The 21,544-nt window shown below is 39.7% G+C and overlaps 1 protein-coding gene across 18 annotated transcripts in view; it reads right to left on the bottom strand.

Moving 5' to 3' along the window:
• Positions 1-21,544, bottom strand: part of elna (elastin a) — a 118,751-nt gene that overhangs the window by 74,520 nt on the left and 22,687 nt on the right. For all 18 annotated transcript variants that reach the window (XM_056757481.1, XM_056757488.1, XM_056757483.1 and 15 more), the window contains 9 exons: positions 8,526-8,606; positions 8,375-8,437; positions 8,254-8,280; positions 7,664-7,699; positions 7,496-7,579; positions 7,373-7,420; positions 7,071-7,133; positions 6,953-6,988; positions 6,703-6,777 (listed from right to left, as the gene is read on the bottom strand). In XM_056757481.1, the coding sequence (XP_056613459.1) occupies positions 6,703-6,777; positions 6,953-6,988; positions 7,071-7,133; positions 7,373-7,420; positions 7,496-7,579; positions 7,664-7,699; positions 8,254-8,280; positions 8,375-8,437; positions 8,526-8,606 (513 nt within the window). The remainder of the gene's footprint in view (positions 1-6,702; positions 6,778-6,952; positions 6,989-7,070; positions 7,134-7,372; positions 7,421-7,495; positions 7,580-7,663; positions 7,700-8,253; positions 8,281-8,374; positions 8,438-8,525; positions 8,607-21,544) is intronic.

The raw sequence follows: 21,544 nt of genomic DNA, 5'->3' as shown, positions 1-21,544 counted from the left end.
TGCCTGTTGAAATGTGAAACTCTAAAAAAAGACTTTACACACATGTGCAGGTGTTATTTCTAGATATTAAATTCACTTTTACTTTTTACTTTCACTTGTGTTTAGAAAGGATTCTTGTTAGCTGGTCAGGCTGGGTGACTAGCTAAACTAAGGATTAGCATCTGCTACATTTTAGAGTTTGGTATGAATGAGAATTGACATGTGATTTTTTTTAATCCTATTTCTGTCGTATTCCTGTAGCTAAAGTTTAAAAGTCATAGGTTTGATCCCAGGAGCACAAAAAATGATTGAAAAATGTATAAATTCAATGGACTGTTAGTTACTTTGAATAAAAGGGGTAAACACGTTATTATGTGCTTTAAAAATGAAAGTTTATTAGTAGTTACTTCATAGTTATTTATGTAGAATCAGAATTAGTAGATAACTAATAGTAGTTCTTAAGGAGGAATGAGTGATTTCGAAAGCTATTGTTTAATTTACTGTTACTTAACAAAATTATAAAAGGCTACTACATACTTATTAGTTAACAGATCTTACTTTGTATTTAATAGAGCAGATATCAGTAATAATGAGGAATTACCTATAGTTCTTCAGTAGTTCCTTCTTAGTTACACATTAAGTAAGAAACAGTACTCTAAAGTGTAACCAGAACTAATACAGCCATACACTTCGTTGAGGGGACTTATGTCTGTCAACTTTTCATTATTAATTGTCCCCCATGTAAGAATAAAGAATAGAGGTGACCGTGCGTTTGCAGTGGCGGGGCCTAAACTCTAAAATAGTCTGCCTTTACATGTTAGAAAGGCCCAAATACTCACTATTTTCAAGTCCAGTTTAAAAACCTATTTTTATGGTTTGACGTTTAACTCTGTGTGAGAGCTGCTATTTTTATTTCATTTTAATTTATTCTACTTTTATCTTATCTTACTTACTGACTTTTTAAAAGTTTTATTGCTTATACCTGTACAGCACTTTGGCAAACACTTGCTATTTATAAAAAGTGCTTCGTAAATAAAGTTTAACTTGATGGGGAAACTGTATAGAATCCCTGCCGTGTAAAACATAATACAATATCCAGAGAGTTGGATGTATGAAACCTATAAATAGCTGTAGAAAGAGAATATACAAGATCAAAATAGAAGTGAGCAGGTTAACTCAGTCACCGGACCTAGGTAAAACACTCAAGCACACAGCTGGCAAACTGTGTATTGGTACACTGCTATAAATATATCATTCAAAATAAAGGGGCATGGCACTAAGCAACAAGCGCATTATCCAATACTCTTTCGACGTATAACTGATCGTTGGCATAAGATCACAGGCATGTCGCAAACCAATGTGTTGTAGTTCTTGTCCTTACACCGGCCTATAAAACTCCATTTAAAATTAAAGAGACACCTTGTACAAGGGGCTCTTGCCTATGCTATTGTGTCCAACACTCGCTGGGAAACAGACAAGTTCACATCACGTTGACTTGCCATACATGTAAGTCCTATAACTCCGGCCTGGAGTAACAGATAGTGCCCCGTTGCCTGGGACAGGAGGTCTATCCTCAATGGAATCTGAAATGGAGGGACTTTCAATAGGTTCACCAGTTCCTAAAACCACGGCTGGTTGAGCCATTACGGGGCCACCAATTTGAGGCTGACTCTCTCCTCTGTGATCTCCTGCAGTACTAGTGGCAATAGCTTCACCGGAGGGAACTCATACTTCTTCCCTCGTGGCCAGCTGCTCGATAGTGCATCTCCCTGAAGGGGAGCGCTCTTCAGAGAGAAAAACAGTGTACATTGGTTATTCCCCTCTGAAGCGAAGAGGTCGATCTCCGCTCTCCAAAAGAGGCTCCAAATAATCTTTATCGTAAGAGTCAATCAACAATAACACATAAAACATCATTCCAAAGAATATGATTGACTGACAAGGCTGCAAACACTCTTTTCTGCATGTTCACTGACAGGCCTAGGCACTCTATATGCCCAAAGAGCTCACCCTTGTGAACCTCTAAAGTGTCCCGCAACTGGGTGACAATAAGCCAATCTTCGTAGTAATTCAGAATAGCATTCCACTGAATCTCAGGGGGGATAGTGCTGCATTGATACATTTTGTGAACGTGCAAATGGCTAGGGGCTCTGGGCACCTAGGCTGCTCACGATTCGGTCTAGCTTCGAATCTGGACTTTTTTGTGGGTTTCTCTTTCATCGGCGGCTAAGGATCACACTGCACACCCCGGTTGGGAGTCGGTGGACAACTGGCCTACCTGGTTGGCTGCTGTGCAGACAACGACCTCGACCGTGGTTTAAATGGAGAAATTGTACACTTGGGGAGAAGGTGCGTCATTATCATCTCATTGAGCCTCAGAGAAAGCCCTTGTTTTTTACCTCCCCGCAGTACGAATGCAGTCCCTTATTGGACAATTCTCCCGGAAAAGCATATGGCACACCCACGTGGCAGCAGGGAGAACAGGAGAAGGAGCATGCGCAGACGTCACTTTCACTTGTAAGCAGAAGAGAGAGAGAGTATACGTTCGGGAGTTCAGGTGTTTGTTAGTTCACTGCATTTGAGTGATGAATGTTATATGAACTCCGGATGTATCGCTGGATTTGTAGATAGTTTGAAACATCAGCCCTCCCACCGCTAAAAGATGCCGAACATAAACCGCATGCGGTGAGTGAATCTGATGTCTGTGATTTGTTGGCAATGTGCTTTAGTTCAGCCTACCCCTCCCCCTGCACACGCCATATGATTTCGGAAATAATCGTACGGCTGTATCTATCTTTTATAAATGTGATTAAACTAAATACTCTTCGAAGATACAAAGTATGCAATACTACTATATAGGTACTAAAGATTAATATGAGATAATATGAGAAACCGCATGTGTTATTTCTAGGGATGAGCGAGTACAGCATTATCTGTACCTCTATCTATACTCGGACTGGGCGTGACCTAACCCGGAAGTGGGCGGGATTTAACCTGGAAATTGGGTTGTCTTGAGATGGGCGGGGCTTTAACCGGTATGTTATTTTAAGCATGCAATTGATATGGATTGATCAGAAATTGTTATATTTATTGCTGATTAGGAAAATATTTACGTGACAGCATCAGCATTGAGCTTCAGATCAATGGTTTTGATCACGATAACAAACGAACTATATACAGAAAAAGTTTTGCAACAATGAATACAACACATGCAGTTGCAATTATGAAGTAAAATGTAATGAACAAGATTTTGCGTGAAGTAAAAAAACTGGTTAGAGCCAGCTGACGGTTTAAAAAAGAAAAAAAAACTCTGACAGGCATTCTACCATGCACCACCTCTGAACAAACCCCACGTTTATCAAAACTCTACTGGTTAATAAGTAAGTACTACAAAGCGAAGTAAAAAACAAACCTGAAGGTGAAGAAACCTAAACGTTAACGGAAAAGACGCGCAAACCTGGGTGACTGAGGGAGAGACAGAGAGAGCTGCGGACATAGTCAGCAACACAGTACATCTGTATGTGTGTAGGGGAGGGGCGCTGTGACTAGAACGCAGACACAGTCAGGTACCTAATTAGGATTTTCATTCAATCCGAGCACAGATATTGACTCGTATTACTCGTATGATACTCGTACTCGGCAAAAGTGCTTTATTCGTACCGGATACTCGTTTCAGCTGAGTATTCGGCTCAACTCTAGTTATTTCATTTAGATTTTTTATCAAGTTGATTTAGAAAAATGTTTGGAGCATTTTTTGTTGGAGTTTGATTGCCAACAAGCCCCAGAGACACGGATTTATATGCATGAGGTGCATGTGTCTGTTTAAATTCCTAGGTTTGTCGGACATCATGCAATGCTTCACAGACAGATCAGCGTGAAGCAGCTTTTATTATTAACTCTCTTGCTATTTTGACATCTGAAGGAGTTTTTTAATAAGTTTTATTACGTTTATATGTTTATTCTTTATTATAGTTTTGATGAACATAATATGTGTGTGTTTTAATGAGAATGTTTAGGCAGAAAACTCTGAGTAGTTAAGGGCTGATTGGAATGTGTTTGCTACAGGATGTGGTATGTGTGTGTGTGTGTGTGTGTGTGTGTAGCCTTGTGTACAAAGATTGGGGGAAGCAGATTATGCAGATTGGTGCCTCTAGGAATGTGAGTGCAGACAATAAATTAAAGGGTCAAAGACCAAAGGTGGAACAAAGAAGTGCATGCACACACATATCATTATCTGAGTACTTAGCTATGCAGAATTTGGGTGTTGTGGGGTGTCATATTATGTTTGCAGACAAAGAAGAGAGCTGATTGAATCAAGAGAGGGAGGCACCGCCTGAAGAAAGAAGATACACCCTCTCACATACACACTATAAATATGTTGTTAGAATGACACACTGGGTTGGTTCTTTGTCGAGACAACCCAGCGCGCTGTTTCTGATCAATAAACTTCAACATTTGTTAGAGTTATTTGAGCTGCCTTTCTCTTCAATTTTTGACCACGCAGGACAGAAAAGTCCATCAGATGGTGACCCTGACGTGATTGGAGAGAAAAGGCAATAAGGATATTCGTAGAATTCGGCAAGGACCGAAAATTCGGCGCGGAACGATTTTGGGTTCAACATACGGTCGACCAAAATAAAAAGGTAAGCAGAAACCTGTTTAAACGAACTTCTGCATATTGGACACTCTAAATTTAATGTGGTGAACTTGATATGTATTCCATTCCATTTAATAGATAGTGTTGATATCTGTTGATCAGAATAAATAAAAGACACAATCACTGACAAAGACATAAGTGATAAAACAGTGGGAGTTATGGGCTTCTCTGGTGGGTTAGAACACTGGCCAATGGCTAAAAACCTTACCACTAAGGTGGCGAATCAGAGCCTTTCACACTCATTTCTGTACTCATCTAATGTCCCGGTATCCCTACTGGGGAGAGATTTACTGTTGTATTTAAGATTTACTTATTGTATTTAAAATACAATACAGTTTTTTCTTGTTTTCCTGTAAAAATGTCTATACATTCAAGATGCATTTTCTTGATGAGCAAAATGACCTAAGTAGATGAGTCTTGTTTTAAGCACATGTTCACTGAATTTTTTTATCTAAAAACAAGCAAAAAATCTGCCAATGGGGCAAGAAAAATAATCTTAAATTAAGGTTTACCTTACAATCAAATTTTTCTTACCCCATTGGCAGTTTTTTTTGCTTGTTTTAAGCACAAATGCACTTATTTTCTATGGTCAGTTTGCTCATCAAGAAAATACTTCTTTATTCAAGAATGTTTAAACATTGTTTTTTTTGCAGTGTCTATGTGGTAATGTCATAATTGAGTGCGTTTACATGCACAATCTTAATTATGCTTAAATAACTGATAACAAGTAAGGTCATGTAAATACGTTTTCTTTTATCGGTGAAAGGTCATCATTGGCATAAGCAAAATCCGCTTGGCAGAGGAAGTTTTTTGCCCATTACTCCGATTTCAGTTTGCGTGAAAACGCCTTTACCTGTCTTCTCCCAGGTTTGTTCATGTGCGTATGTCTGACAGCTTGATAGTAAAAGTCTCAAACGGAAGTAAATAATGCATAAAAGTCTGCTCTCGAATAATGGAGGCAATGTGGAAACGGCAAAATTAAAAACTAGTCTTTCATATGGTTTATTAATATGCACGTAAACACGTGAAAACATGTTTTGTTTGTAAGCTTATTTTTCAAAGAGACCCGTTTATTTTAGGTAGGTTGTAACAACAGAACTCTTTTTGTATTTGACATTAACTGGCCAAATCTTAGATTGGGTAACATTTTAGTATAGAGATTAAATCTCACTATTAACAACTGGTTTATTAACATGCATATCAGAATATTGGCTGTTTATTAGTAATTATAATTTACATATTCTGCATGACCATATTCTACATCCCGGATCATACCAATACCTTTACCTGACAACTATCATATTAACTATTTGTAAGCACCAATTTAGGTGTTTATTGAGGCAAAAGCCCTAGTTCATGGTTTCGTAATAGCGAGAATTTGACCTTAAAATAAATTGCGACTATAAATACTGCACAGTTACCATTTATTTTAAAGTATACTTAATTTTGCTGCAGTTTACTATGGTAAATATTAAAGTATACTTTACACTCACTGGCCAATTTATTAGGTACACCTTGCTTGTATGAGTTGGAACCTGTTTTGCCTTGAGAATGACTTTAAATGTTCATGGTATGGATTCAGGTGTTGAAAACATTCCTCAGAAATTTCGGGCCATACTGACATGATAGAACTACGCAGTTGCTGCAGATTTGTTGGCTGCAGGAATGGATTCATGCTTTCATGTTGTTTACAGCAAATTTTGACATTACCATCTCAATGTTGAAGCTGAAATTGAGCCTCATCAAACCAGGCAATGTCTTTCTAATCTTCTACTGTCCAATTTTGGTATTTTTTTGCGAATTGCAGCCTCAGTTTCCCTGGTCTCAGCTGACAGTACTGGCACTTGTGTGCTCTTCTGGTGCTGTAGCCCATCTGTTTTAAAGTTCGACATGTTGTGCATTCAGGTATTCTGTATTCCTTGATTGTAATGAGTGGATACTTGAGTCACTGTTGCCTTTCTATAATCTCGAATCAGTCTGCCCATAGATCAGGCATATGTTATGATTCATTTAATTAGGAGATATGATGTGTTCAAACTCATAAACAAAAAGAGAATTAAATATTTCACCTGTGGCTTTGGGAGATTTGAGAGGGTATCCATGAAATAATCCTTGCTGCAGTGGTCCCCCATATCCACGGCCTCCTGAAGCCAAAAGAATGACTGTTAGTTTTCTTCTTTGGGAGAACAATTGTTTTATGACAGATAAAAAAAGTTGATCTTTTACCCAGCCCAGATCTAAATAATTTATTTTGTATGATTAATTCTGTTAAAAATATGTTGTATATTCATATGCAATGGACAACAAATGAGTACTAACCAGCACCTGGTACCGGACCCTGCCCTCCACCAGCAGCTATGGAAAAGATTCAGGTGTTGTGTGATTCAATTTCAGAAGGATCAGATTATGATGACTGATGTTATTGCTGAAGATTTACCGGATTTTGGTTTGAGTCCGGTTCCTGTGGCTACACCAGGAAGAACTCCCCGCCCATTAAAACCTGTAAACATGTCAATGGGGTTCAAGAACCAAAAAGTACACATGCTTTTTTTATTTTGTATTTAGTCCAAATAACTGATTGGCAGTCCTGCACAGAATCTGTGTCCACACAATTCCACAGAAAGCTCCACAGATGTCCATCTGTACAGGTTTCTACATATTTCTCCCCAGTCTTCAGACAGTGTGGAAAATGTGAAGGGAGTGTGCAGATTCTGCTGACAGGAGGATATACGAACACACCGTGTCCAGGAACAAGACCTCCCTGATATGGTCCAGGCACTCCCACACCTGCAGAAAACAAAGTTGAAAGCATTGGTCTGTTGATCAATGCAACAGCAGAAGTGTTTACACACTGCCACTTACCCGGCACTGGGGCTTTTCCAGCCTTTGCTGGTTTTCCACCTGGTCCAACTCCACCCTGCACACCGGTCTGAGGAATGACTTGTCCTAACAAATCAAGTACTATTTAGACTGACTGGAACATCAGTACTGGTCAATATAGAAAAAAAGCTGAATACATATTCTCCACACCTGGAAGACCAGCAGCAGTTCCGCCTGTACCTGGTCCTAAAAAAACACACAGAGAATACATTCAGGTTCACTGCTAACACATCAGGTGCAAAACCAGATTTTAGATTTCTTTTATTTTCACTTGATCTGTTGAAGCCTTTTGAAGCTGATGTTTTGGACTGTCCATTTATTTATTTAACCCTTTTCCATCTGATACCTTGTCAATCACAAAGAAAAAGACATTGTACACTGCTTTCAGCTTGTGCCAAGTTCACACTGTAGTAATGTGTTGGCCTTGGTTCCATGCACACCACCAGCACAGCTTCCTGGAGGAGACACGTTTGTTGATCTGCTGTACGATCTGAGGCTGCTTTATTCAAGTTCAAGTCAATTGGAAAAGCATGAAGAGAGTATTACACTAGTGTACACTGACATATGTATTGAGGTGTAAATAGAAGGTTCTGTCTGTTTTCGCTAATGGTTCCTGTGAGAACGAGGTCATTCCCATTCCATTTTCTTTTCTTCTCCAAATATGTCTTGCCAAAACGCAGTTCTCTGAATTTACAAGGTGTACAATAGACACAATGGACTCAGCAAGATGTATACACTACCTCCTTTAGGTGGCTTTCCAACAGCACCTGAAAAAAAGACAGAGAGACTTAATTGCTAGGTAAGTTCAAAGCACTCTTCTAAAACAATCAAATTTGGGTAAAAAAGTTAGTAAAACGCCACCTCCTGGTAGAATTCCTCCAGGTAAAACTCTCCCAGGCAAAACTCCACCTGGTAGCCCAATACCTGAAGAACATACACATAAAAACGTAATAGCCACAAGCAGTTCTTTCACTCCTCTAACCTCTTTGATCAATACTCATTGGATGAGCACCTGACTTAGCTGCCTTCACGCCCCCAGTTCCTGGGTAGAATCTCCCATTACCACCATAAGCACCATAAGCCCCATAGCCACCTACAAGAGGATATAACAATAACAAGGTCTGAAAAAGAGAAAAATTATGACGTTTTATCCAAAGCAACTTAAAGCTGAGGAAAACAACAACCTTATGAAGATGATATGCCTCCGAATTCTAAATGCATACTCTAGACCATGGGTGTCCAAACTTGTTCCTGCAGAATTTAGCTCCAACTTGCCTTCACACACCTTCCTGGCAATTTCTTCTAGTATGCCGAATAAGACCTTGGTTTGCTTCTTCAGGTGTGTTTAGTTAGGGTTGGAGCTAAACTCTACATGACACTGGCCCTCCAGGAGCAGGATTGGACGCCCCTGCACTAGAAATGAGGCTAGAAGAAGAGAGAGGCATAAAAATATAGATAAGCATAGTTAGATTCAGGGCTGCAGTGGAATGTTTTTGGCCAGGTAAGCTAGTAGTTAGGCTTCATTCAAAATGATTGATACATTGTATCCTCCTTTATGAAAAGCCTAAACAAATGAGGTCACAAAGTGCATTCCTACTTTATGGTACAGGGAGGAAAACTGGAATGGCAAAAATACGCAATAAAATGCATTGCTTGTCAGTTTGTCCTTTGCATGATTGCCATAATAAATCTAAAAGTAAAGTCCTCTAAATCCTGGTATTCCAACTTTGTACACAAGAGAAAAAGGGTTAGATAAACTTTGAGAGACTCTTTCCTACCGCAGTCAGTTTGCTAAGGTCATGGACAACAGGCCAAAAAACAAAATATTTTACGCTCTTACAGTTGTAAGGTCGTTGAATCTTGCACATTTTCCAAAAACAAGTTGATAATCATATACAAATAGGAATTTATGCATGATTTAAAGAAAATATTTGGATAATTCAGCACTAAAACATCATGCAAGATTTCCTGTGATTGGTTAAACTACAGGTTAACTACAGTTGAATGCATCCTTTTTTATTTAACTGGGCGGTTTCAGCCAGAAAAGGCTCCAAGTGTACCTGTTATCTGCAGCGGAAGTTCATCAGAGAACTACGTAAAAATACTCACAAAAGATTGTAGCTAAAGCTTTCATATTCAAATGTATTCACATTCTTACAAAGTTGTTAATACTTTGATCATAACCATAATGCACAGAGACATTTTATTATTTTCTTTTTTTCTTATCCATCAGAATACATATTCAAATTATGCAACGTCCTTTTCTCTTGTCAAAACCACTTTCATAAAAAGCAGAATGGAGGTAAATTCAAATCTTCCTCATTATGCATAAATAACCAGTCGACTCTGAATCACACAAACAGGATGTGGAAGAGTTCACCCGGATATCTACGTCACTAGACATCACCCACCTACGTTTTGCTGAGACTGCCTCGAAAACGTATTTCTCCTCCCCCAAACACTATCGCTTGTTCGTTATGCGTGTGTATCATGTCTAGAGCTTGTGTTCTACGGCGTGACACTAAGTCTTATTTCAACTACCAAAGGAAGAAAGTCTGCGGAAAAAATGGTTACAATACATTTTTCAAACGATACCAAAGGGTTGTACTGTGCGCGCGTTATTTCACCGAAGATTTGTTTAATAATCTTGGCTCGTTCACTGCAGGGTATGTGAAACGACTATTCTTGAAAGAGGGGGCAATACCAACTCTATTTGGACCTGTTAACTCCACCCAATCCAAACCTGTAAGTGTGATTTTATTTTTGTCTGAACTTCAAGAAATATTTTCGTAGCCTACCTTATGTCTGTGTTTAGCTAATGCGTATAACGCTAACATTAGCATGTACCGTTAATTCTGGGGTCTTACAGTTTGTTTATCTAGCTATTAACTTTGCATTTTGACACATTTGCCGCACGTGCACATGTATAGGTATACATGTATATTTGGGTGAAACTACAATCATTTTTCAAAACGTTAACTTTGTGAAATGCTCTATGTACCATAGCGGTGCACAGTTAAGACGAAATAATACCATTACTAACGTTTCATTGATGAGCAAAAGCACAACATGCATGTTGTCACACTGGGAGTTTTTATGAGAAGAGTTGTCACGTGCCACTGACAAACATCCTGCTCCAGTCGTGGAGTTTGTTGTAGATTAGCATCTTCTGATGCTTCCTCTTCAGACTCAGGCTCAAATTGGTACGGTAAAAACCATATGCTACTTACTCTTTAAAACCAATAAGCTTTTATAATAGCACTATTGCTACCATTGATTGTGACTTTAGCCAACATGACTGTAAGCGCGATTGCAGATCATTACAAAAAAGTAAAAACTACTACTTAAAGTGGTATGTATGTCACCATTAAAAAATGTGTTATTAACCAAATCAACCAAATTTAAATTACAAAAACCAGCTGAGTTAAAAAGAAGAGGGTATCAAAATCTTCATAAAAATATGCAATACTCTCTGCTCTCAAATGGCTGTGACCTGTGCCCACTCGCATCTATCAACCTGAATCCTCCCTGCACCACAAACAACAATGAAATATATACTGAATATTTAATTCAATCTAATCAGAAATGGTCAAATCTCGCCCCTAAGCAGCTGCAAAGCGCTTCTGCGTGTGGCACTTCTAAAACCGAACTTGTTTGAAATATTTTCTGTTAGTAAGGAAATGGATTAGACGACACGATTATAATACAAACAAATGTGTATAACAAAGAACGATGCAAGACATTTAAAGCAACACTAGAGAGGTTTTAAACCTTTAAATAATCTTTCGAAAATTATTTTAGTGGTAGGACTACTCTTATCTGGACAAATTTTACTGCCGCTGCTACCTAAGCAGCCCTCTATCAGCTGAAATCACACTTGTAACTTTGGTATGCGGGTAGGTTCACAAGCCCTGCCCATCACCTACTTTGTTAGCTGTGCGCAAATGGCTAACAACCAGCTGCTAACTCCGAATCTAGATTGAGCTATTAGTATAGCCCAGTAGTATACACAGCGGCAGCCAAAAGAGTGATTAAGGACATGCACAGTTTATAAAGTGACATGATTTAACAGCGGTTTCTCCTTAGTCAACAAATTCACGTGTATTGCGCTACCCACAGGGAAGCATATACAGTGAAAATATTTACGACACTGATAACAGACAAATTGCACTTATCAACCACATGGGGAAACCTTATGTCTCTAATGATGCTTTAATATGACTTTACCAGGTTGTGGTATGAATCAAATTGTATGTTTTCTTACTAGACAAAATCGTTTTCTGTATCCATGCTTACAGTACTTTCTGTTAATTTCGGCAAGTAGCACATGTGTGTGTGATTCAAAGCTCTAAAAATCCGGTCTGCACATTTTTTGATAACACGTTTTCGTGATATGTCAGTGTCAAAGCAGTAATCGCTACAATTGCTAGCATGAAAGCCGGGTCAGATTCTATAATAAAAAAATCACATAAACTTATAGAAAACATAAATTGTGCTCTTGTGAATTAACATTAAAAGTATATACGAATATACAAAATATTGCAAAAGAACAATTTAAAAAACACTGAGTCTCATTCATTAACAATTGGGTAAATTTTTTCGTATTTATACGGCCATTTGAACTTCTCATGAAAATTTTCCGCCTAATTTACAACATGTGTACACACATGAATTTGTTCTTGACCACATCCTAATTTAAGTGAATTTTGAGTATTCTAATTGATCAAACGGTCATTTGTAACATTTGCATAATTTTTCCAGTCCATCTCCATATAGGGCTTCCACCATAACCTTTCAATCCCGTCTCATTTATCTGCGTATAAATAACACAAGTTTACGCTTTCCAGTTGGGTGTAATGCATACACTTAAGTCCAATTCTTCATGTGTATGATGGGCCAATTGTTGTCATTAACTTTGCTGGAGAGTCCAATGACACAACAAAATTTTATACTGTGGTTAAATTTTGCCATCATGACTTGTCGAGTGTTATTGTTTTATTCGGACATCTTATTTTGTGCATCCTTATTATTTTGTTTGCACAAATTAGATGTGTTTGAGGACGCAACCTGACCCCACTCCACCCCTAAACCTAACAGTTTGTGTATTACACAATATAAGACACAACACAACAGGCAGATACAGCAAAATTATATTTATTCCAAAAGTGCAATTATTCAGAGTGTTCCGAGGCTGAAGAACAGAGCAGAGAACAGAGAATAGCGATTCCCTTCTCCATCAACCGTAATTACTCTGATCCGGCTGCACAAAGATTCCTTCTAAAATTGACATACTAGGTGCAAAGTGTCACTTGGGATGCAACTCCCAATAATAAGAAAATCTTGACACCAAACAAGCAAGACTTGGCCTGCAACACTCTAAATAAACTATGCAAGGGACATTCTCCGTTTTCGGCTTCAGAGCATTTGGTCATCCAACCCAGCGAGGTCAAATCATGTATTAGAATAATACTATTCCTGGCTGACATCCTGGGCTAAAGGATTAAAGGTGGAAACAAATTCCATTTTAAAAGGCTGAATTACTCTTTAACCGCCTCGTCAATGAAAAAAAAAAACGCTTCCCCGCCAAAGACGAGTTATTATGGCAATCAGTGTTTTACTGTTGTACAGCAGGTGGCGCTATTACACACCTTTGGGAAAAAGAACAGAATCCCAGAACCTAGAATGTATATGTTTTAGCAGTTTTTAATGAATGTTCTGAGTGGAATCTGGGCGGAATCTTTGACAAAAAACATTAATTATCTCAGCTGTTTAATCAGAGTGATGCATTTTTGAAGAAACCTTTCCACATCTACGGAGTGATAAAAAACGAACAAATGAAGATAGAAGAATATTTTTTTTTTGTTTGATTTTTTTTTAACTTTGTTATTTCATTTGATATATTGTTTGTCCATATATTCTTTACAGAAAATGTACTCTGAGGCATAAAATTTGGGTGAAAATGTTAATAAACGCTGGTGTAGGCTGACAACTTTTTTTTAAAAAGGCGAATGAGTTAATGATCAATCAATGAAAAAAACACTTACGACATAGTGCAGCGGACTGTCCCTTTCTCCAGCGACTTCCCCTTGGCGTTTTGGCGGTTCCAAAGGTTTTCAAGACTTTTTAAAAGAGATAATTCCTCCAGCATGGAATATCGCGCCATTATCGTGGGTGTGATACTCTCATCGAGGAGGGGGACGGAAACAATGTCTGCCTCAAGTGTTTGGGTCTCCAGCACACTGAAGCAGCCTTAGTGGACACATCCTCCCCGCACTGCGGAAGAATGGCGATACAGACATTGCAATCATAGGTGGCTGTTTTCCTATAATCCAGCCACCAGCTCCTATGCTTCCCTTGCCGTGACAACAGTGGCTACGGCCCTACCGCCCGCTACGGCGAGCAGCGTAAAACCTATTAGAGAAATAACAACACTTTCTCCCACAGCCCAAGCATATCATAGTGGGGTGGAGGAACCGGTCTACTCATTCCTAACGACTGGAAATTCAAACAGCTGGCACCCTCGTGCGACAACATCGCCTTTGCTATTACTGTCATCCACCCTTTTAAAACTCATGTTGTAGTTATCTATCGTCCCCAGGTCTGCTTTGATGGTACTCCTATGTTGGTATTTGGAGACTTCAATACCCACCTTGAAAAAAATGCACACTGCCTACTTCAACAACCTAACTGCATTGTTTGACCTCAAGCGAGTTCCCACATCAGCAACTCATAAGTCTGGTAATCAACTAGATCTTATCTACACACGCTACTGCTCCACTTATCAATCACATGTCATCCGGCTCCACACGTAGGATCATTTCCTAATCACTCTTTATCTCTACCTAACTCCCCCAGACACGACACATGCCTCCCTGGTCACATTCCGACGCAACCTACGTACACTCTCTCCCTCCCGCTTCTTTTCCTCTGCAGTCTCTGCGACGCTCCCTCCCTCTGAACATCTCTCTTTATTGGACACTAACACTGCCACCGAGACTCTCTACTCCACACTTACATCCTGCTTAGACAGATTATGCCCCCTTACAGACCATCTTGTGCATCCCCTTCTGGTTATCTGATGTTCTCCGCAAGCATCGCGCCACGCTCAGGTCTGCTGAGAGAAAGTAGTGCACATCTAAAGAACCCACTGACCTCAGTCTCTATCAGTCGCTCCTCTCTTCTTTCTCTGCTGATGTCTCCTTTGCAAAGTCTCAGTACTACAAGGCTAAAATCAACAACTCGCCTAACTCAAGTACTCTCTTTAAAACCTTCTCTGCTCTTTTTTGCACGCCTTCCCCCTTACTTGCATCGGACTTAAAAGCTGATGATTTTGCATCTTTCCTCATATCTTCGAACCCCCCAACGACCTGCCCACTAGATCCCATCCCCCCTCATCTCCTCCAGGCCATCTCTCCATCGGTTGTTCCCTCTCTGACCCACATTATCAACTCATCTCTCGCCACTGTTACCTTTCCCGCAGTCTTCAAAGAAGCCCGTATTACCCTACTACAAAAGAAGCCCGCTCTTAATTCTGCACTGTTAGATAACTACAAACCGGTATCGCTCCTCCCCTTCATTGCTAAAACTTTTAAGCGTGTTGTATGTCACCCGCTTCTCCTTCCTGGGTGCCCCAGGGCTCAGTGCTTGGGCCCTTGCTCTTTTCTGTAAACATGCCATCACTTGGCTCTGTCACTTGGAAACATGGCTTTTCCTATCACTGCTATGCGGATGATACACAACATCGCTTGTCATTTCAGCCTGACGATCCGACTGTTTCTGCAGGCATTTCAACATGCCTGAGCGATATTTCGCTTTGGATGAAGGACCATCACCTGCAGCTGAACCTTGGAAAGACGGAACTGCTTATAATCCCGTCTGACCCTAAAATCCATCAAAACTTCTCCATTCAAGTGGGCTCATTAACCATCACATCTTCCAGAACGGCCAGAAACCTGAAAGTGGTGATCGATGATCAGCTAAACTTCACAAATCAGGTTCTCAGCACCATTCGGTCCTGTAGATTCATCCTCTACAATATCAGGAAAAGTAGACCTTTCTTACCCGAGCATGCTAAGAAGGTTCTAGTCCAGGCTCTTGTTCTGTCCAGACTGGACTATTGCAATGCGCTTCTAGCTGGACTTCCTGCTTGCACGACCAAACCTCTACAGATGATCCAGAACGCAGCAGCAAGAGTGGTCTTCAATGAACCGAAGAGAGCACACGTCAATCCTTCATTAAGTTACATTGGCTCCCTATAGTCGCTCGCATCAAATTCAAGACTCTTCTCCTGTCCTACAAGACCACCACTGGCTTGGGACCCCCTTATCTTCATTCACTAATTGAGACTTATGTACCCGCCAGATCCTTACGCTCTGTAAACGAACAACGTCTTGTGGAGCCATCCCAAAAAGATAAAAAATCCCTCTCACAAACCTTTTCTGGATCGGTTCCACATTTGTGGAATGATCTGCCTGCTGCTAAAAGATCAGCAGATTCTGTGGCCATCTTTAAGAATCGGCTGAAAACACATCTCTTCAGACAGCACCTGTCTGATAATTTAAGATTTCTACATTTTTTCTACTCTATCTAAAAAATAAAAAATAGCTCTGTACACTCACAGTAGGCTTTGTGAGACGTGTTTTATTGCACTTATGCTTTTTGTTGTCCTAATGTTGACCCAATTGCTTCCATTGTTTTCCCAACTTGTAAGTCGCTCTGGATAAAAGCGTCTGCTAAATGACAAAATGTATATACAGTTGAAAGAAAAAGTATGTGAACACTTTAGGCTTACTTGGATTTCTTCATAAATTGGTCATAAAATGTGTTCTAATCTTCATCTAATTCACAACAATAGAGAAACACAGTCTGCTTAAACTAATACCGCACAAACATTATAAGTTTTCATGTTTTTATTGAACACAACATGTTAACATTCATAGTGCAGGGTGGAAAACGTATGTGAACCTTTGGGTTTAATAACTGGTTGACCCTCCTTTGGCAGCAATAACCTCAACCAAACGTTTCCTATAGTTGCAGATCAGACCTGCACAACGGTCAGGAGAAATTTTGGACCATTCCTCTTTACAAAAGTGTTTCAGTTCAGCAATATTCTTGGGATGTCTGGTGTGAATCGCTCTCTTGAGGTCATGCCACAGCATCTCAATCGGGTTGAGGTCAGGACTCTGACTGGGCCACTCCAGAAGGCGTATTTTCTTCTGTTTAAGCCATTCTGTTGTTGATTTACTTCTATGCTTTGGGTCGTTGTCCTGATCGTCCATCGTCTATTGCATCGTCCATAAGCTTCAGTTGGCGGACTGATGGTCTTAAGTTTTCCTGCAAAATGTCTTGATAAACTTTGGAATTCATTTTTCCATTGATGACAGTAATCCGTCCAGGGCCTGAGGCAGCAAAGCAGCCCCAAACCATGATGCCCCCTCCACCATATTTCACAGTTGGGATGAGGTTTTGATGTTGGTGTGCTGTGCCTTTTGTTCTCCACACATAGCGTTGTGTTTTCTTTCCAAACAACTCAATTTTGGTTTCATCTGTCCACAGAATGTTAAGCCAGTAGTGCTGTGGAACATCCAGGTGCTCTTTTGCAAACTTCAAACGTGCGGCAATGTTTTTTTTGGACAGCAGTGGCTTCCTCCGTGGTGTCCTCCCATGAAGTCCATTCTTGTTTAATGTTTTCCTTATTGTAGATTTGTCAACAAAAATGTTAACATGTGCCAGAGATTTCTGTAAGTGTTTAGCTGACACTCTAGGATTCTTCTTCACCTCATTGAGCATTCTGCGCTGTGCTCTTGCAGTCATCTTTTCAGGATTAGGGAGTGTAGCAACAGTGCTGAACTTCCTCCATTTGTAGACAATCTGTCTTACCGTGGACACATGGACATCAAGGCTTTTAGATATACTTTTGTATCCCTTTCCACCTTTCCAGCTTGATCGTAGGTCTTCTGAGAGCTCTTTTGTGCGAGGCATGGTTCACATCAGACAACGCTTCTTCAGAACAGCAAACTCAAAACTGGTGTGTGTTTTTTATTGGACAGGCCAGCTTTAATCAACACATCCAATCTCATCACATTGATTGGACCCCAGGTTGGCTGACTCCTGGCTCCAATTAGCTCTTGGAGAAGTCATTAGCCTAGGGTTTCACATACTTTTTCCACCCTGCACAATGAATGTTTACACGTTGTGTTCAATAAAAACATGAAAACGTATAATGCTTGTGCGGTATTAGTTTAAGCAGACTGTGTTTCTCTATTGTTGTGAATTAGATGAAGATCAGAACACATTTTATGACCAATTTATGAAGAAATCCAAGTAAGCCCAAAGGGTTCACATACTTTTTCTTTCAACTGTATGTATGTATGAGATTTGGTAGGAAGATATGTGTATTGTGCATTGAGACTGCGATATGTGGAAATGGTCTGTGGAAACAAATTTCCTCTTTGTGGACAATTAAAAAATGAATCTGAATTTATTCAGTCGGCTCAGCAGCTGCACAGCCTAAATCACTGGTGACAACCCAACACTAACATCATTGCTACCTTTTAAAACGGCATTTGTCACAAACAGAAAGACATGCAAGGGATTATTAACTTGCAAATTAAATGTTTATGGCAGAGTACACTGGGGTGAAACAACATCTGCTTCAGTCAAGTCTTGTTTGTCATGAAATTCCTGAAATAACCCATAAATAGTTGATCCATCCCATCCCGCCAGGTGCAAGGTGAACATATCGCACCCAAATGGGTTCATAGTGCAGTTTGAGCTGGCACAGGCCACCAGCTCATTCATTTAAATTGCTTAGATCAGCTCGTAGAATGGTATTACGGAAATCACAATGTCAAAATTGTCAATACAGCAGCCAACAATTGGGTCTGATCAATTTGCAATGCGTGAAACATGTCCCAGATGACTTACATATGCATATGTTTCTTGAATACCTTTTGGACAAGTCAGGCATAAGATGTGATTTGAGCTTTGACGCATACCATAGCACTGAATTACTTTTTATGTCCCATGGAATGCCAATGATCTACAACAAAGGTATACCATGGTACAGTAAATGGCTGTAATAAAAAATCTGGTATCTGTTATGGTATTTTCAAGCAATGGAAAAATCTACCAAAAACAACAACCTCCTACCAATTATGATGCACAAGTCAGTGAAATACTATGTTTTGGGAGTGATATCTTTCCTGTTTACATTAATGTTTCCCGCTTCCTAATTTATTGCACCCACAATCATGGAAATAATTTATTTTACTATTTACTTCCAACTTTACACGCATCACTTGTTTTAACAATGTCTATGTCTTTATTGTGTGCTATTGCCGCTAAAAGACTTCTCTGTTCAGCAAGGAAGACAGAGAAGAAAGGGCCTCTTGTCTTAGACTAAATCATACTCTAAAACTGTGTTTTGACAATGACCACATTGTGGTGAATAGCCAAAAAAAATTGGCATCCAAAAGAAATATCAAAAGACCGGTGAAATGAAAAGTACACCAAATCAACCTCGATTTTGAGCATCTCGAAAATGGATGACTGTGACATGTCTTACATAAACAGGCCCACATGGACCCAGTGAACATTTCTTTGCAATTTTTTTTCAGAATTGAACACCTCGCAATTCACAATTGGACAGTCTGCATCTGGGGATGTACACAGGAAGTGGTGCGTGGCTCCTCAGGGAGGCTGTCGCAGTGGACTCAGTCCATGAGCACCAGCTATTATTCACAATCATAGACAAACAGCTTGAGGATCTGAAGGTCTGGGCCAGCTAATGAAAAACACATGTGCCTCTCAAGATTTGCTGGCTCTTCCCAGCTCATCTGGTTGGCCCACACCCTTCATTCTCCATTTACTCTTTCAACTATAAAACAAACTGGCTTCACTTACTGAGAAAACAGAAAAGCTTTTGGAAGGCTAAAGCTTGAATACTTTCAAAGGGTTGTGCTGCTCTGGTTTTTGTATAGATCAAAACAATGTCTGCCTTGGGTATAGGTGAATAAATAAAAAGCACCTGCCCTTTTACCCAATGCAGCGCATGTCTAGCATTTCAGTGTGAAACTGTATTGACATCTTTGCTCATCATATGTTTAAAGTATGTAATGTTCCTATATTGACCTCCCTTCACAACGTCTTGAATAGAGTTTCTTAATTTTTTATGTTAAGTGCCATCACATTGTTTTCATTAAGCATCAGGTATCTCAGATATGCGCAGGGGCCTGTAATGGATACTAAATAATCCCTAACATTTACTACGGACACACAGACTTATGTACAGTGCGAGCTATTAGCAATGTTGTAATACTATCAGGAACTTGTTGTATCATTTAATAGTTATTAAATTAAATTGACATGTCATTACAAAGGCAACACATTTTTTCTAATTACTCAACCACTATTGTGAAGAAAATAGACACACAAACTTTTGCTCTCATTTCCTCTTATTTTTTGCACTTAACACACCACTGACCATTACCTGAACCTTAGATAAGGCTGTGTTAGATATTAGATTGAATATTTGATGTTTAGACAACTTAGTCAAGTGTGTGCCCAGTGTTACTTCAGCTCAGCTGTGGCGCATTGCCGTAACAAGGTTATGGGTTCCACAGGGAGCACATATTGATAATGTAGGTCAGAGTAAGGCAACCTGATGGCTGGAAATAGTTTATTATACAACTGTCATGTGGATGTTGTTTTGTAGTATATAAGCCTTATGAATGAGCAGTGCATTGCAGCTGAAACAATATTGCGTGTAAGCTTTCCTGTAGGTTAGAGCATGGCACTAGCAATGCCAAGGTCATGGGTACGATCCCAGGAATTGCACGTACTCTCATAATGATGTATAATATAATGCAATGTAAGTTGCTATGGGTAAAAGCGTCTGCCAAATGCGTAAATGTGAAGCATGGGATCCTAATATTGTCCACTTCCCCCCAGATGTGTTAGATTTAACTGGAAGAGATTAGGTCATTATGTCCTACTTCTCTTCACAACTGCAAAATCTGATATTAAGGAGTTTTTTGTGCTCTTTCAAAGCGGAAAGGTTTTTTCAGAATAGCCAGTAAATTGGTCCAATTCATTCCTTATCTCTTCAAACATGTTGCTTGGGCCCAGATGAAATCTGAAAATGTAATCTGAATAGTGGTAATAAGCACCAGTAAAGCTTGTATTGACAGAGCAACAACAATATTTACCCTACGGTATCAGAGGGGCGCAGCTGCGCACCTATACGCTACGGTTTCCAGTTATTGTATTGCCAGTGTTCGAATAACACAATCAGCGCTGATGTGCCCTTTCCTGTCCAGAACCCACCATCCACCCACCATCCACCATGACAAGGGGTGCCGTCTGAAGGAACTTTTCCCGGTGGGCTGCTAACGAATGGGGCCGGGAATGGACGCTTGGGCCGGACAGACAGTTTTAATAACATGAATGCAGGCAACGCGAAGGCATTAGCGAGTCGGACACGTATGCATATAACCCAATGACACGTTACATACAACACATACACACAAACGACTACGTCGACAGAAATGGTGGAGGGCCAATGTGGGTCGAATAATCCAAGGCCGATTTTGCTTTCCAGTCCACCCCAGTGTATAGGTTAGATGTACATTTACACATATGGATGAAAGAAAAATTTCTGTGGCCAACCCTGATGACCACTCAATTATAAAACAGCGGACATATTCTCATTTATTAAAAATAACTCTTCAATGTGATGTTATATTTTAGGAGGTATTCCACCAGCTCATAAAAGCAACCCATTAATATAAATTTTATGTATCATCATGGCACCGTGGTCATTTTTGTTCGTCTTATTAAGCTGAATTTGATTTTTAGATTTTCTGATTTAAACGAATAAAGGGTTACTGAAAGAAACAACCAATTAAAAATTTTATTCCATTACGTATGAATTCATACATTTACGTGTTTTATTAGGGGGGCATAAAAGGCACACAAAACAATCAGAAAAATCTCAAAGGATCTCACTAAAGGCTTTTGTTCTTCAGGCAA

This window comes from Triplophysa dalaica, chromosome 9 (genome assembly GCF_015846415.1).
Source record: "Triplophysa dalaica isolate WHDGS20190420 chromosome 9, ASM1584641v1, whole genome shotgun sequence".
Classification (NCBI taxonomy): domain Eukaryota; kingdom Metazoa; phylum Chordata; class Actinopteri; order Cypriniformes; family Nemacheilidae; genus Triplophysa; species Triplophysa dalaica.
This window is presented reverse-complemented; position numbering and strand designations above follow the sequence as displayed.